The following is a 15,079-nucleotide window of genomic DNA, read 5'->3' as shown; positions in this document are numbered from 1 at the left end:
CCCTACCCCCCCACCCCCCCCCCCCCCCACTACCCTACCACCCCACCACCCTACCACCCCACCACTGTCCTTGTGGAGGGAGGATGGTTAATAAGAATCCATCCTATCTGCTTGGATTTTAGTTTACAAACTCATATTTATGTTTTACTTTGCCCCCACAATGATCCAAGGATTCAATGATGGTTTGTTATCTTTTCTTGATTGATTAACTAGGCAGGCACAGATTAATACAGCAATTTGCTCTTGGCACAGAGACAGAGAACAGTGCAAGGACTAGAACGACGTATTCTTGCTCCCCATACTGTCCTCTTGTGCTACACGCCCCCCACAAAGTTCTCAGTTGCACCCTAGGTTTCTGCTCCCCCAGAACATGGGGCATGGCTGAATCCCCCAGGAAACAAAATTGTGCCACAGGCGTGCTGGGCACTCTAGAGAGACCTTGACAGCACAAACAGGCACAGACGTGAGATTCTCGTCTCCCAAGGACAGAGCTTTCAGCCAGGCTGAAAGCAGCCTAGCTTTTCTGGATGCACCATTGAAGTGAGGAAGGAAGGGAATATTAGGGTTTCTATTTAACTTTCCTTGAGACAGTGTCTCATGTAGCTCAGGTTGGCCTCAAACTCCCTACAGAGGAGCAGAGGATAACCTTGAACCCCCGATCTTCCTGCTATCACCCCTTAGTAGATATTGTAGGTGTGTGCCTACACACCTGGGTTTTTTTTTTTTTCTGTTTTTATGGGACTAGGGATTGAACTCAGGTTTCTGTGCTCATGCATGACAGGTAAGCACTTTACCAACTGAGCCATATACCTACCCAAGAATAAGTCTATTTTATTATTATTATTATTATTATTATTATTATTATTATTATTGAGACAATGTCCCACTATGTAACCTGGTGGCTTGGAACTTGCTGTGTAGACCAAGATGCTACTGGAATCACAGAAACCCAGTCACTCTGTCTCTTGAATGCTAGGATTAAAAGTGTATAACATAGTGCTCGGCCAAGAATTAGTTTTTGCTTTGTTTCTTAAATACCTCAGAAGTTTTTGCAGATTGGGTAGGAAAACACTTTTGGTTGAGGATTTATGAGGGTGGGATGGGTACCAGTTCCTTCCTAAACACAATAATGTCACGATCTTGGACTGCGGTGGCTTTCCTCACAGGCAGAGAGAGACTCTTTCAGGGTGTGAGATGGCCCTAGAATGAGGAGCAGCAGTGTGTGTGTGTGTGTGTGTGTGTGTGTGTGTATGTGTGTGTGTGTGTGTGTGTGTGTGTGGCCTGCCTGATGCTCACTCCCTGCTCCTTCCTCCCAGCGGTACTGCAGCGGCTGCGGAAGATCTACCATACGTCCATCAAGCCCTTGGAGCAGTCTTACAAGTACAATGAGCTGAGACAGCATGAGATCACAGGTACAACATCACGACCCTGAACTGGGCTCTGGCCCTTTACCCACGCACACCTCTCTGGTGTCCACGTAGGCTCACGAGATTCATGTGTGGTGTGTGCTAGGACTCCAGGAGGAGTGGAGGACAGGAACTCAGGCCTTGGAAGGGGCCTTTCCTAGAGCAGTGAGTGCTCAGTACTCTAAGAGGGTGACAGGTTTCATTGTCAAGCACTTTGTCTCAGCAGTAGGCATTTTATTTCCAGGTGTAAGGCCTGTGAGATCCCTCCTGGGCTCAAGGGCCACCAGGCTCCCTATTCACACGGGCCTCCATATGACCGTATTTCTCCTGCCTCCTTATTGCTCCTCTGGGAAGCCTCCTTTGGGCCTGGGTGATGACGGTGATGATTTTTTTGTGTATGTATGTTTTTGAGACAGGGTCTCACTATGTGGCCCTGGCTGTCCTGGAACTGTCTCTGTAGACCAGGCTGACCTCAAACTCACAGAGATCAGCTTTCCTCTGCCCTCCAAGTGCATGTGCCACCACACTTGGCTGCTGCTGTTGATTTCTGGGACAAAGTCTCACTACGTAGCTCATGCTGGTTTTGAACTTCGGAAGCTCCTGTCTTAGCTTTCTGAGAGCTGGCTTTACACACACGTCCTACTGCCCCCAGCATAGGACCTGGATTCTTTAAAACTTGGCTTTTAAAATGATAAAAGTAAGACATCCTTGTTTCAATTGTATTCAAATAATATGAAATAATTTATACTGAAACAAAGCCAGGCGTGATGGCATATAACTACAATCCTAGATTTGGGGGGGCAGAAGCAGGAGAATCATAACATTGTGGCCAGATCAGGCTACACAGTGAGTTCTGGGCTACTACATGGGAAGACCTGTCTCCAAAACATCACACACATACACACACACACTCTCTCTCTCTCTTTCTCTCTCTCTCTCTCTCTCTCTCTCTCTCTCTCTCTCTCTCTCTCTCTCTCTCTCTCTCTCTCTCTCTCTCACACACTCATATATACACTCACATACTCACACTCACATATACACTTACACACATACACATATACACTTACACACATACACATATACACTCACACACATACACATATACACTCACACACATACATTCACACACTCATACTGACATACACTCACATTCACACATATACATACACTCACAGACTCATACAGACATACACTCACATACACACATACATATGCACTCACACACTCATACAGACATACACTCACACACACATACACATACACATAGACACACACACTCACTCACACATACACATATACACTCACACACATACACTCACAGACTCATACAGACATACACTCACACACACATACACCTGCACATAGACACAAACACAGTTTCTTTCTTGATCTTCAATCTATCTAATTCCACTCCCGGAAACACCCACTCAGTTTCCTGTTATAGTGCTCAAGACTACAGGAAGTAATAGAATCTTCCAGACAATTACTCTCTATCTATGAGCATAGACATGCCTTTTTCTTCTTACATACACGGAATCATATTATACCAACTGTGCATACATGTGTGTTTATACATATATATGTGTGTGCATGCATGCATGACTCTCCATTATTCTTTATTGAGGATTTTTGGCCCTGTCTTCTAAGAACACACCAGGCTCTGTACAACTAGTATCTAATTTCCGACGGACAATAGGTGCTTATCCTGTTCTATTTTTTTTTTAAATGGGTCTAGTAGCTGTGAGTGGTGGCGCACACTTTTAGTCCCAGCACTCAGGAGGCAGAGGCAGGCGGATCTCTGTGAGTTTGAGGTCAGTCTGGACTACAGAGTGAGAGCAGGAGCTTAAAAAGTTATCCCTCCCCACACATGTGCGGCTAGTGAGGCGGCTCAGCAGGCAAAGGTACTTGTCTCTAAGCCTGATGCCTTGAGTTGTCCATATAGTAGAAGGAGAGAATCAGCCCCTGAAAGTTGTCCTCTGACCTTGTACACACACCACACTGTGCACACTTACACACATGCAAACATCATTATGTACACATCAGATAAATTAAAAAATGTAGTGCTCCAGGACTGGGCATGGTGGCTATGCCTGGACTTCCAGCACTGGGCAGGCGGAGGCAAGAGGATCGCTGAGCATTTAAAGCCAGTCTGGACTACAGGTGAATTCAGGCCACCCTCAGCTTTAGAGTGAGATGCTGTCTGGGAAAAACTGAAGTTAAAACATTTCAAACACTAGTATAATCACTGTTTTGTACATAGATATTTGTAGGGCATATTTTGTTTGCTTGCTCGCTTGTTTTTAAAATACTATAGTAGAGGGGCCAACAAGATGGCTCAGGGGGTAAAAGCACCTTCTTCCAGCCCTGATAACCTACAAGGTGGAAGGAGAGAACCAACTCCCACAATTTATCCTCTGGAACATCCCAGCTCCATAAATAAATGTTTAAAAAATTAATATGGAACATTATAATTGATTATTGTTGCAAATTCTCCTTGAAATAGTCTAATCTGTACTCACAGAACGTACCAGACAATTTGTGTTCCACCACAATTTGCCAGTTTTGAAAGTGTTACTCATTTTTGCCATGCTGGGGCTACACCTCAGACTCCAGACACGTTAAGGTGCCCCGTCACTGCGACTCCAGACACGCTAAGGTGTTCTGTCAGTCACTGAGACTCCAGACACGCTAAGGTGCCCTGTCACTGCGACTCCAGACACGCTAAGGTGCCCCGTCACTGTGACTCCAGACACGCTAAGGTGTTCTGTCAGTCACTGAGACTCCAGACATGCTAAGGTGCCCTGTCACTGTGACTCCAGACACACTAAGGTGCCCTGTCACTGCCCTATAGCCACAGCTAATCTTACTCCTGTTTTAAAGTTTTCATAATTGTTATTTTTTCTTTTTGGTTCTGGGGATGGAACCCAGGGCCTTGAACACCCTAGGCAAGTGCTTTACCACTGAGCCATAACCCCAACCCTTGTTTTAATTGTAATTGATATCACAAATCTCTCCCTGTGTTACTCGGCTGTGGTATCTGAGGGCATAGATAGCCCCGCTTTACAGAAAGGAACCTAATGCCAGGTGTGCTGGTTGCCCTGGCCGTGACGCTGCCGCCAGGACTGTGATTCTCTTTCTTTCCTCGGGGATTCTCTGTTCCGTCACTTCCGCCGTTCTCACAAGCCTGCGAGCCCGCGGTCCTCTTCTGCTTCTCGGAGGACATGCGGACCCTGGTATGAGGTCACGGAATCTCCCAGTGGCTTTCTTTTGTCCTCTGCATTTGCCTTCTCTCCCTGCTCTGACAGCAAGCACGGCATGGCCCTCCTGGGGAAACTCCAGACTTAAAGCCTCAGTGGCCAAGAGGTTGCCAACTGCCCCAGGACCGGTTCTCAGCAAAGGCCAATTGGCTCTTTTATGGCTTCCCTTTCTGGACTTGGCTTCTCCGCCCTAATCTCTTGCCAGCTTCCTGCATGACCCCTAACCTTCAAGCCTCCCACATATGTCCACGATGCCCCCTGCTGTGCAGAGTTGGACCAGCAGCACCCGGAAGCCCTGTCTGAGAACTCACTGGCTTTTTGAAAGTCTCTGTTACTGGACGGACCCCTATGGACCTGCACATCATCTTGTCCCCAGGCTGGAGGGCCTCTCATGTTTATTTGCAGGCAGGAGGGAAGGGACCAGGCCATGGATACGTGCTCACCACGCACAAGACACCATCTTCCAGGACTTTATTTACCTCAGAGAAACAAAAGCCATGCATCCAAAAGGGAGGCACAGAAGGACAATCATACTATATACTGTACAGAAACGATGACCTGGGATATCTAAAATATTGATTATACATACACATCAAGACAGTTGGGAAAATGCCAGCAGTTAGCAAGCAATGCTGCTCAGTGCAGTGGCAAAAGAGTCCAGATGCTCTGGAAGCTGAGGTAGGAGAATTACTGGATTCTTGAGCCCAGGACTTTGAGATCATCTGGGCAATATAACACAACCTTGTCTCAAAATAAAAAAAAAAAAAATAGAAAAAAAACCCCTAAGATTAGTTCCTACTAGAGAGGGTGTTAGGGCCCAGACAGAGTGGACCATTTTTACTTCAGACTTTGGAATCAAAACATTATACAGAATTACAGGAAATAAATGAAAAAGAAGTTTAAAAAGGAGGCCTGCATTTTGAGGACTATTTGCAGATTCAGGAAGGCCAAAGTCTGGAGAATGCAGGTGTGCAGTAGACCCATTCAGAAAAGAACCGAGAGGAGCAGAGTCAACAATAAGACAAACCATTTCTCTGTCCAAAGGTCCTCACCCTCTATTTTGCCCCCATTTGTTTTTATTTTATGTTTGCAGTACTAGGGATTGAACCTGGGCCTCACACGTGCTATGCAAATGCTCTGCCCCTGAGCTCCCTCCAAACCCCCATCCCTGTTTTTGAAAACACTAAAGAATTCCGTTTTCTCCCAGCTGAGTAGCCTTGGTAGGGTGTGCTTCCCAGCATGGCGTCAGGGAGGACCTTGGTCTCAGCGCCGAAGTATTTAAGAATCCTAGTTTTTAGTGCTTGGTTTCAGACCCTGGAAGGCTTATCGTGAACTTTGGAGCAGGATATCTGAGATTAGAATATTTGAGCTTGAGGTGGGGATTTGGGGAGCCACAGTGGAGAGGAGGGGAAGCTGCAGAGCCTGGAGGGTGGATGGAGCTCACTGTGCATGCCTCTTCCATGTCCTTCTTCTCTTGTTCCTGGTCTGCGGAGCAAAATCCAGTCTTTCTCAGTGTGAAGCTCCGCCCTTTGTATGACCCATTCGTCTCTAGATTTAGGCAGGAGACTGCACCCAGCGCGAGCACTGAGCCAATATGTATTAATCTGCTTGGCTCTTCCTTCTGGTGCAGGCAGATGTGCCAAGGATCTGGAAAAGGTCAAAATGCTCCTGGTGTCTTTTGAGCAAATGTTCTCGTAAAGCAAGAAAGTCACTGACCGCTGCCCAGCTTGATCCACAGGGAACCCCGAGCAGCTGGAAGACAGTGGGGTGCAGGGTGCTTTGGGGAGCAGGGCTGCTCCTACAGTAAGGACTGATGCCAGCTCACTTCTATTTCTAACTCTTGCTGTTGTAGATGGAGAGATCACCTCCAAGCCAATGGTGCTGTTCCTGGGACCGTGGAGCGTTGGCAAATCCACCATGATAAACTACCTCCTTGGGTTAGAAGAAACTCGCTACCAGCTTTATACAGGTGAGAATCTGGTGGAGGGAGTGATTAAATTGTTAAAGCAGATGAATAATCAAAGCACTTGTATGCCCTTAATAATATGAACGAAAATGACCTGCAAGAACCAGCAGTTCTTTCACCTCCATGGCAGCATTATTCATAAAAGTCCCAAAGTAGAAACAACTCCTGTCCACTGTTGGACGAAGGAATAACCAGACTGTAGCCCGTGCAGCCAGGGGAGCGCTAGCTGAGAGAGGGATGCTGCATGGCCGGGGACACAGCGCAGTGGATAAAGCGCTTGCTGTGCAAGCCTGATGATTTGATGTCAGGTCCCTAGGATCCAAGAAAAAGTCAGGTAGAGGCTGGGCGGGGTGGCACTCGGGAGGCAGAGGCAGGTAGATCTCTGAGTTTGAGGTCAGCCTGGTCTACAAAGGCTCCAAAGCTACAGAGAAACCCTATCTTGGAAAAAAAAAAGGCCCAGCTGAGTAGCACATGTGTCTGTGATTGCAGTTCTTCTATAGGGAGATTGAAATAGGAGATAGGAGAACCTCTGAAAGCCTGGAGGTCAGCTAACCTGGCCTGTGCAGCAGTGTACAAGAGATAAGGTAGAAGGTGATAGTACTCACAGTTGTCTGCCTTCTGACCTCCACCCTTATGCCATGGCAGGTGCATGCAACACACACACACACATACATGTGCCCACACAATGTGCGCATGCACATACACATAAGCACACATACATGCACGCACACACGCATGTGCATACAATACACATGAACACAGACAGAAAGGAATGAAGCATGCATGCTGTCAGAACACATCGGATACATCCTTGCCACAATATGAATAAATCTTGAAAATGTGCTAAATAAAACAAGCCAGGCACAGTAGCACAGATACTGTATGATTCTACTCACATGAGGTGCCACAACAGGACAAATCAGAGGCAGAGAAAGAATAGAGGTTGCCAAGGAAGGAGAAGGGAGTTACTACCTAGTGGAAACAAGAGTTTCAGTGTGGGAAGATGATAACTGTTTTGTAAAGTGAGGATAACTAACTGGTCGCATGATAATGTGAATATATTTAATGCTATCGAACTATAGGTTTAAAGGTTAAAATGCAAATATTATGTTCTGTATATTGTATTTTGGCACAATCAGAAAGTGAGAAGGCAGGAACCTAGCACACCTGTCCTGTCCTTTCCAAGACGTCTTCCTGTGCACACCCCTTCCAGAAGTCTGTTTCTCACTGGTTGCTTTTCCACCTCTCACCGTGGATGCAGGTGCTGAACCTACCACCTCCGAGTTCACCGTCCTTATGCACGGGCCCAAGCTGAAAACCATTGAGGGCATCGTCATGGCTGCTGACAGCGCCCGATCCTTCTCACCCCTCGAAAAGTTTGGCCAGAATTTTCTGGAGAAGTTGATTGGCATCGAGGTTCCCCACAAACTTCTAGAACGAGTCACTTTTGTAGATACACCAGGCATCATTGAGAACCGCAAACAACAGGAAAGAGGTAATTTATGGGCCTGGAGATGTGCTCAGAGTGAGATACTTGCCCTGAAAGCATGGGGACCTGAATTCACACCCTTACCACCCATGTAAAAAGTGAGGCATGGCTGTGGTGGCACACACCTTTAATCCCAGTACTTGGGAGGCAGATGCAGGTTGGATCTCTGTGAGTTCCAGCCCAGCCTGGACTACAGAGTGAGTTCCAGGCCAGTCAGAGCTGTTACACAGAGAAACCCTGACTCAGAAAAACCAAAAAAGTGAGGCATGGTTACCTGTGCCTTCAACGCCAGTGTTGCAGGGTGGGCATCGTTGGATCCCTGAATCCTGGAACTCTGTGGCCAAGCCAGCCTAGCCAAAATGAGAGGCCTTGTCTTAAAGAAATAGGACAGAAAGTAGTCCTCCTCCTCTCAATGTATACACACTTGTGGGCACACTCACTTTCACACACACACACACACACACACACACACTTCTGGACAGCAAGAGCTCTGTCTTAGGACACTGAGCAGCAGAGGGTGGCAGGCCAGCAGAGGAACAGGGTGGTTAATGTTCAAGATGAAGAGATGCTCTTCACCTCCACCCCTTCTCACTGTTGCTGTGGTAACCACTTGGGAACTCAAGTGTCGTGTTCTCTGCCTCCTAACGGGCTGCCTGATTTGGAGACGGTCAGTAGCTTCCTAGGGGGAGTACTGGTCTTCCCTGTAAGATTCTGGAGATGTCCAAGCTGGGGACTAGCTGTCTTTGGGTTCCCAGTCTACCCTGAATAGTGGAAGGCCTAGACTAATTGTATCCCAGTGATTTATACTTGAATTCGCTAACCTGGGTCTTGGGCATGGGCTTATTCTGTTGAACATGATCTACATCTTTTCTTACTCCCAACACCTGCTTTGTTGGGCCTGCTTTAATCTAAACCTTTATTATCTAAACCCAGCCCCTGCCTTCCTCAGACGCAGGGCATTGCTATTTGGGCCTGGTAAGCATTAGGCTGTATCATAGGGCATTGAATACTGACATGGCACAGGGCTATCTGCACTGATGTGTCCTAACCAGGGCAGTCATAGTAATAGGTGATCAAATGGCAAATCTCAGTTTATGGTTATGACGCATTTGGGTTATAACTGTGTAGGTGGAGTTTTTTGTAGGGACTTCTGACTCCCCAATAAATGCTCAGAGACTTATCATTAATTATAAATGCTCAGCTGATAGCTTAGGTGTGTTACTAACTCTTTTTAAATTAACCCATATTTCTTATCTACGCTCTACCATGTGGCAGTATCTTTTTCAGCACGGCATATTCATCTGGCTTCTTCCACATCTGTCTGGTGACTTTGCTCCCTTCTTCCTTGCACTCTCTTTTTGTCTGCAAGTCCCCCCTACCCTTTCCTTGCCTAGCTATTGGGCAGTTAGCTTTCCATTAACCAATGAGAAGAATTCATAGTCATAGAGAACAAAAAGATTGTTCCACAGCATAACTGAACCCTGATTTATTGGCAATAATATAATTTAGTTATATAATCATATTAGGCCGTACTATAAATCAGATAGCTTTATATATTGGCACCAACTCCTGTGGTGTAATGGTTAACGCTATGGACTCTGAATCCAGCGACCTGAGTTTGTATCTCAGTGGAACCTGTTCCTTTAGGAAGAGACCTGGTCCGTTGTTTTCATCAACTCTGACCATGAAACCCAATATAAGTGGGCTGCCCATGCTGCTTCAGCACTGCTGGGGGCATGTTTCACTTCACTTAGCTCTATACATTATTTTATTGGTTAAAAAAAATTAGTGTTTTTGAAACTCTTTGTATTAGTCATGGTTCTTTGGAGAAACAGAACTTACAGAATGAATCTAATTATCTCTCTATCTATCTATCACCTCTATATACAATAGATATGTCATATTGCTCTCTATCTATCTCTACATATAGATATAAAGGAAATTTATTAGAATGGATTATAAGTAACTGTTGTCTACTAACAGAAAATCCAAGAATCCAGTAGTTTTTCAGTCTGCTGGGCAGGATGTCTCAGCTGGTCTTCAGTACTGCTGGACTCCTGGAGAAGTTGGCTCTAATGCCAGTGAAGGCATGAACTTGGCAGTGAACTGGAGGGCAAGCAGGCAAAGAGAGAAAACTTCCTTCTTCTGTGTCCTTTTTATAGGCTACCAGCAGAAGGTGTGGTCAGATTAGAGGTGGCTGTTCCCAACTCAAAAGATCAGATTAAAAGTGGGTCTTCCCACTTCAAATGATCCAATTAAGAAAAGTCCCTCACAGTTCATTCCCTATGTAGTCAAGTTGACCAACCAAGAAGAGCCACCGCAGTGGTGTTCCTTGTCATCTTGTTTTGTAAATAAGAACACAGCAGGTAAGAAGAATTACTATATAGCAAGCCCCTGTGTGGCTGCAGATTTAAGCTGCGTCTTTCCTGTCTGAAGCACAGTAGTTTTTCCATCCTGTCTGTCTCCCTTATTATTTTTATTTGTTTTTGAGACAGATCTGGCTGTTCTGGAGCTTGCTATGACAATCAGGCTGGCCTTACAGAGATCCTCTTGCTTCTGCCTCCTGAGTGCTGGGACTAAATGCATGCGCCAATACATCCAGCCTAACACGGTAGTCTTTAAGTTAGCTTTAGTATTACTGTTCTTTTTGTAATTTTTATAGCTTATGACCTAGAATTTAAGAGCAGTGAGCATCCAGCTGGTCTGTCACTAGCCCAGGTCTCGGCGGACACTCACCCACATTTTGTCTCCTGCAGTCACACATCCCCTTCCTTCTGACTTCTGGATAGTTCTTTCAACATCTTTGCCATTGTCCTAGATCCTTTTAGACATTTGGAAAACCACTTGCTTTTTTTCTTTGAAAATTTTTATTACTTTTTAGCTGGACGATGGTGGAGCACACCTTTAATCTCAGCCTTCAGGAGGCAGAGGCAGGTAAATCTCTGAGTTCAAGGCCAGCCTTGTCTAAGTATGAGTTCCAGGACAGCCAGGGCTATACAGAAAAACCCTGTCTCAAAAAACCCTTACCAGAAATAAAATAAAACAAATGTCTTATGTGTATGGGTGTTTTACCTGCATGTATGTCTGGACCATACGCATGCCTGGTACCCACGGAGGCCAGAAGAGGAAGTTGGCTCCTCTGAGACTCAAGTTAGACAGTAGTGAGTGGCATGTGGGTGCTAGGGACAGAACCTGGGTCCTCAGAAAGGGCAGCCAGTGCTCTTAACCAATGAGACATCTCTCTAGCTCTGTTTTTTCTTTTTGTTGCTGCTTTTGTTTTTGAAACAGTGTCTCATTATATGGCTCAGCCTGGCCTTGAACTGAAGATCCTCCTGCCTCTGCTTCCCAGAATGATGGGATTGCAGGAGTGCACTACCACACACTGCATTAAAGAGCTCCACTTTGGACAAATACTTCACTTCACCAGGGATTCAGAGCCACTGTATATTAAAGCATGGGTCAGACTGCTCTTGATGAAAGGTTGACAAAAAGCATGAGACAACACTCACTGGTCTCTAGACATCCAGGAGATTGCCAGGGCTTGACTCTGCTCAGGGAGGTGCAAAGGGCTTTGTGTGTGTCCCACTCAGGTTGACTTCTTGTTCCTGTCCCCCAAGGCTACCCCTTCAACGACGTGTGTCAGTGGTTCATCGACAGAGCCGACCTCATCTTTGTTGTCTTTGATCCCACCAAGCTGGACGTGGGCCTGGAGCTGGAGACGCTCTTCCGCCAGCTGAAGGGACGGGAGTCCCAGATAAGGATCATTCTGAACAAGGCCGACAACCTGGCCACGCAAATGCTCATGCGGGTGTACGGAGCTCTTTTCTGGAGCCTGGCCCCGCTCATCAACGTCACAGAGCCTCCACGGGTTTATGTCAGCTCCTTCTGGCCACAGGACTATAAGCCCGACACCCACCGGGAGCTGTTCCTCAAAGAGGAGATCTCTCTGCTGGAAGACCTGAACCAGGTGATTGAGAACAGGTTAGAGAACAAGATTGCTTTTATTCGCCAGCATGCCATCCGCGTCCGCATCCATGCCCTTCTAGTTGACCGCTATCTACAGACTTACAAGGACAAAATGACCTTCTTCAGTGATGGGGAACTGGTTTTTAAGGACATTGTGGAAGATCCTGATAAATTCTACATTTTCAAGACCATCCTGGCAAAGACCAACGTCAGCAAGTTTGACCTTCCCAACCGTGAGGCCTACAAGGACTTCTTTGGCATCAACCCCATTTCCAATTTCAAACTCCTCTCTCAGCAGTGCTCTTACATGGGGGGTTGCTTCCTGGAGAAGATTGAACGGGCCATCACCCAGGAGCTCCCCGGCCTTCTGGGGAGCCTGGGGCTTGGGAAGAACCCAGGTGCTCCTAACTGTGACAAAACAGGTTGCGGCGAGGCCCCAAAGAATCGCTATAAAAAGCACTAGGTCATGTTCAGCCATTCTCGGGGCCCCATGGGTGAATGAGCTTGTGTCCTAACCGTCTGAGAAGTCCCGGTTTTAGCCCTTTGAGCCATACTGGTGACAATCAGTCTGAATTGGAGATTTGGGAGTTCATTGAGGCCGGTGAATCAGGGAAGGAACAAGGGAGGAGAGTGGAAACTGTGAATTATAGTCTGCTTGTCTTATTGCTTCAGTTAGAAGGCCTGGCACAGGCTAGTCAGGCTTCCCTTGTTTTTCCTGGGTCATGTCTTGGAGGGACAGAGAGCAGCTAACTCCTAATGAATACTAAAATACTGAGGGTCAGATAAGCTAAACTCAGCTGAAGTTTCCCAAGCAACAGAGGGTTCTCAGGTCCAGTGTCAACTCCTTTCACACAAATCTTCTGTCCGTTCCCATCTCCTCAGCTCCCTCCTAAGTTTGGGTGGATTTCCAGCAGTGGACAGTCTCTGAGTCTGGTCTTCATGGACTTGGAACCCAGCCTTGGAATCTTCTTCCTGTCTTCCCAATGGGTAGGGCATCCAGGACACTAAAAGTTTTCAGATTAGTGTTGGCTGGCCTCTCCAGGTATCATTTCATTGATGTCTCAGTTGGAGAGCTCAGCTCAGTTGGCCCCAGAATGAGGGTGACTGAGTGACGAACTCAAGTACTCTTCCTCCTGGAAGTGACTTACATGAAGGGCTCAGGGCTTAGTTGGTTTGCAGTGTGTCTTTGTCTGTTGCATGTCTTGGAAAACTCAGATCACAAAGGTGTTGATTTCAGAAAGGACATGGTGACCTTGCTCCTTCCTGGTCCTTGGAGGTTTCTCTGGACAGTCCCCTCTCCCAAGTTTCAGAGGAAACTGTTTCTACAACTTCTTTGTGGGAGCACTTGACAGAGGACATGTCTCCTCTGGTTTCCAGAAGTGTGGCTTCTCCTTCCCTTCTCCATTCCCCGATGCACCAACATTTCCCTTTGAGAGAAATTCCCTAGACTCAGAACCAGCCCCAGCCCCGTGGCATTGGTGGCAGACAAGGCCTGAGGTTCAGATCCAACCTGAACTTCTGCAGATGTCCACTGAGTGCAGTCAGGACCGTCACACTGTGTGTCCACTGTACAAGAGAGAGCTAGGACAATGACAGACTCGAGGGCACAGAGAGAAGACTCCTGAGAGTCGTGCATGGCAGAATACGCTGCCACCTTGGAGCGCATGGGGGCATGAAGCCTTGGGAGGATGAAGAGCTTTTGGATAGAGCAGGTCAGGTGAAGGTCAGACTGTCTTGAGGGCTTCCTTTGAGCACAGCTGGCTGCGTTTTTTTGGGGGGAGCAAGCTGTCTTTGCTTTTGCCTTGACTTTGAGGCATGGGTTGGGATCCACCAGTACCAGTGAGTCATCTGGAGCAGAAGGAAAGTGGGAAGGAAGGTTGAGCCAGAGCTGTTCCTTCTGAGGATCAGGTAGGGAGTAGAAGCAGATGGGTACGCGGTAGGGCTACATAGAGAACTTCAGTTTAGGAGTTCATGTCTTTGAGCACTTAGTCTGGCGCCAACTGGGAGGGAGGGGAGCTGCTGCCTTGGCTTCCCACAAGTCACACGTCCCAAAGCTGCCAGGACACTGTTCCTTCCATAGGGTCATGCATGGTGCCTAGTGGCTCGGGCAGATGAGCTGCAGTCTACCTTTTCCTCTTAAAATATGCATCCAAGCCCAAAGCTCCTCTCATCTCTCCAGTACTTATTCTCTGGAGAGACTGTCCCACCCACCTTTCCCCTTCATGCTCCTCATGCCTGAGGGCTTTGTGTAGCAACTCTGCTTTCCCTCAGTGCAGTCGAGGAGCTGTCCTAGCTGTCAGGGCCTGCATGCTTGGTGGGGAGCAGGTGAGCCGAGGCAAACACAGTCATCCAGTATTGGTGTTGGGGGAGGGGCATTTTATCGGGGTCACTGTCCTTCTGGGTTTTCCTCCATCTTTTTCTTCTTTGTCTCCATTCTGCTGCCCTCCTCCCTGCCCGCGCCCACCCAGTTCACTTTCCTCTCCTGCCCACGGGCTGCTGATGAGCCAGCACAGGGGTTAGCACCCATCTGTGCCCAGCTCTGCAGAGATGGATTCTGAGTAGGATTCTGACTCTAGGAGGAGATTCCTGAGTGGAATATCCGTGTAGGTGCTGGGACAGTGGCTGACCTTTCCTGTCTTCTTCCCATCCTGGCTTCGTCAGGGAGGGCGTCTCAATAAAGTTCCAATCTCTCTTCAACACCTTGTCCCTCTCGATTGTGTCCAGCCAGGTGAATCTCTTAGCTTCCTTTTACCCAGCAGAGTAGACTCATTTTCAAGTTTCTGGGGGATAGCTTGGAAATTTATAAACGTCTGCCCTTGTTTTGCATGTGTGCTGGTACCTCTTTTGGTGGTTTCTCTAGCACCAAGCCTCCTGGTGCGGAAGATAACTCATTCACAGCCAGCAGTGAAGACGTCAAAGCCCACTGTTGTATGGCAGGAAACACAAAGAACCTTCCCCTCTGCAGCACCTCACTTCATTATTTCTGACACCCAGA

At 47.2% G+C, this 15,079-nt stretch overlaps 1 protein-coding gene across 1 annotated transcript in view; it reads left to right on the top strand.

Moving 5' to 3' along the window:
* Positions 1 to 14,859, top strand: part of Srl (sarcalumenin) — a 21,065-nt gene extending 6,206 nt beyond the window's left edge. The window contains exons 4-7 of the mRNA XM_050136174.1: positions 1,317 to 1,412; positions 6,516 to 6,632; positions 7,891 to 8,124; positions 11,736 to 14,859. Of these exons, the coding sequence (XP_049992131.1) occupies positions 1,317 to 1,412; positions 6,516 to 6,632; positions 7,891 to 8,124; positions 11,736 to 12,547 (1,259 nt within the window). The 3' untranslated portion in view covers positions 12,548 to 14,859. The remainder of the gene's footprint in view (positions 1 to 1,316; positions 1,413 to 6,515; positions 6,633 to 7,890; positions 8,125 to 11,735) is intronic.
* Positions 14,860 to 15,079: the final 220 nt, after the last annotated feature.

The sequence above is a fragment of the Alexandromys fortis genome, unplaced genomic scaffold (genome assembly GCF_014885135.2).
Source record: "Alexandromys fortis isolate MF-2015 unplaced genomic scaffold, M_Fortis_MF-2015_v1.1 scaffold_29, whole genome shotgun sequence".
Lineage (NCBI taxonomy): Eukaryota > Metazoa > Chordata > Mammalia > Rodentia > Cricetidae > Alexandromys > Alexandromys fortis.
This window is presented reverse-complemented; position numbering and strand designations above follow the sequence as displayed.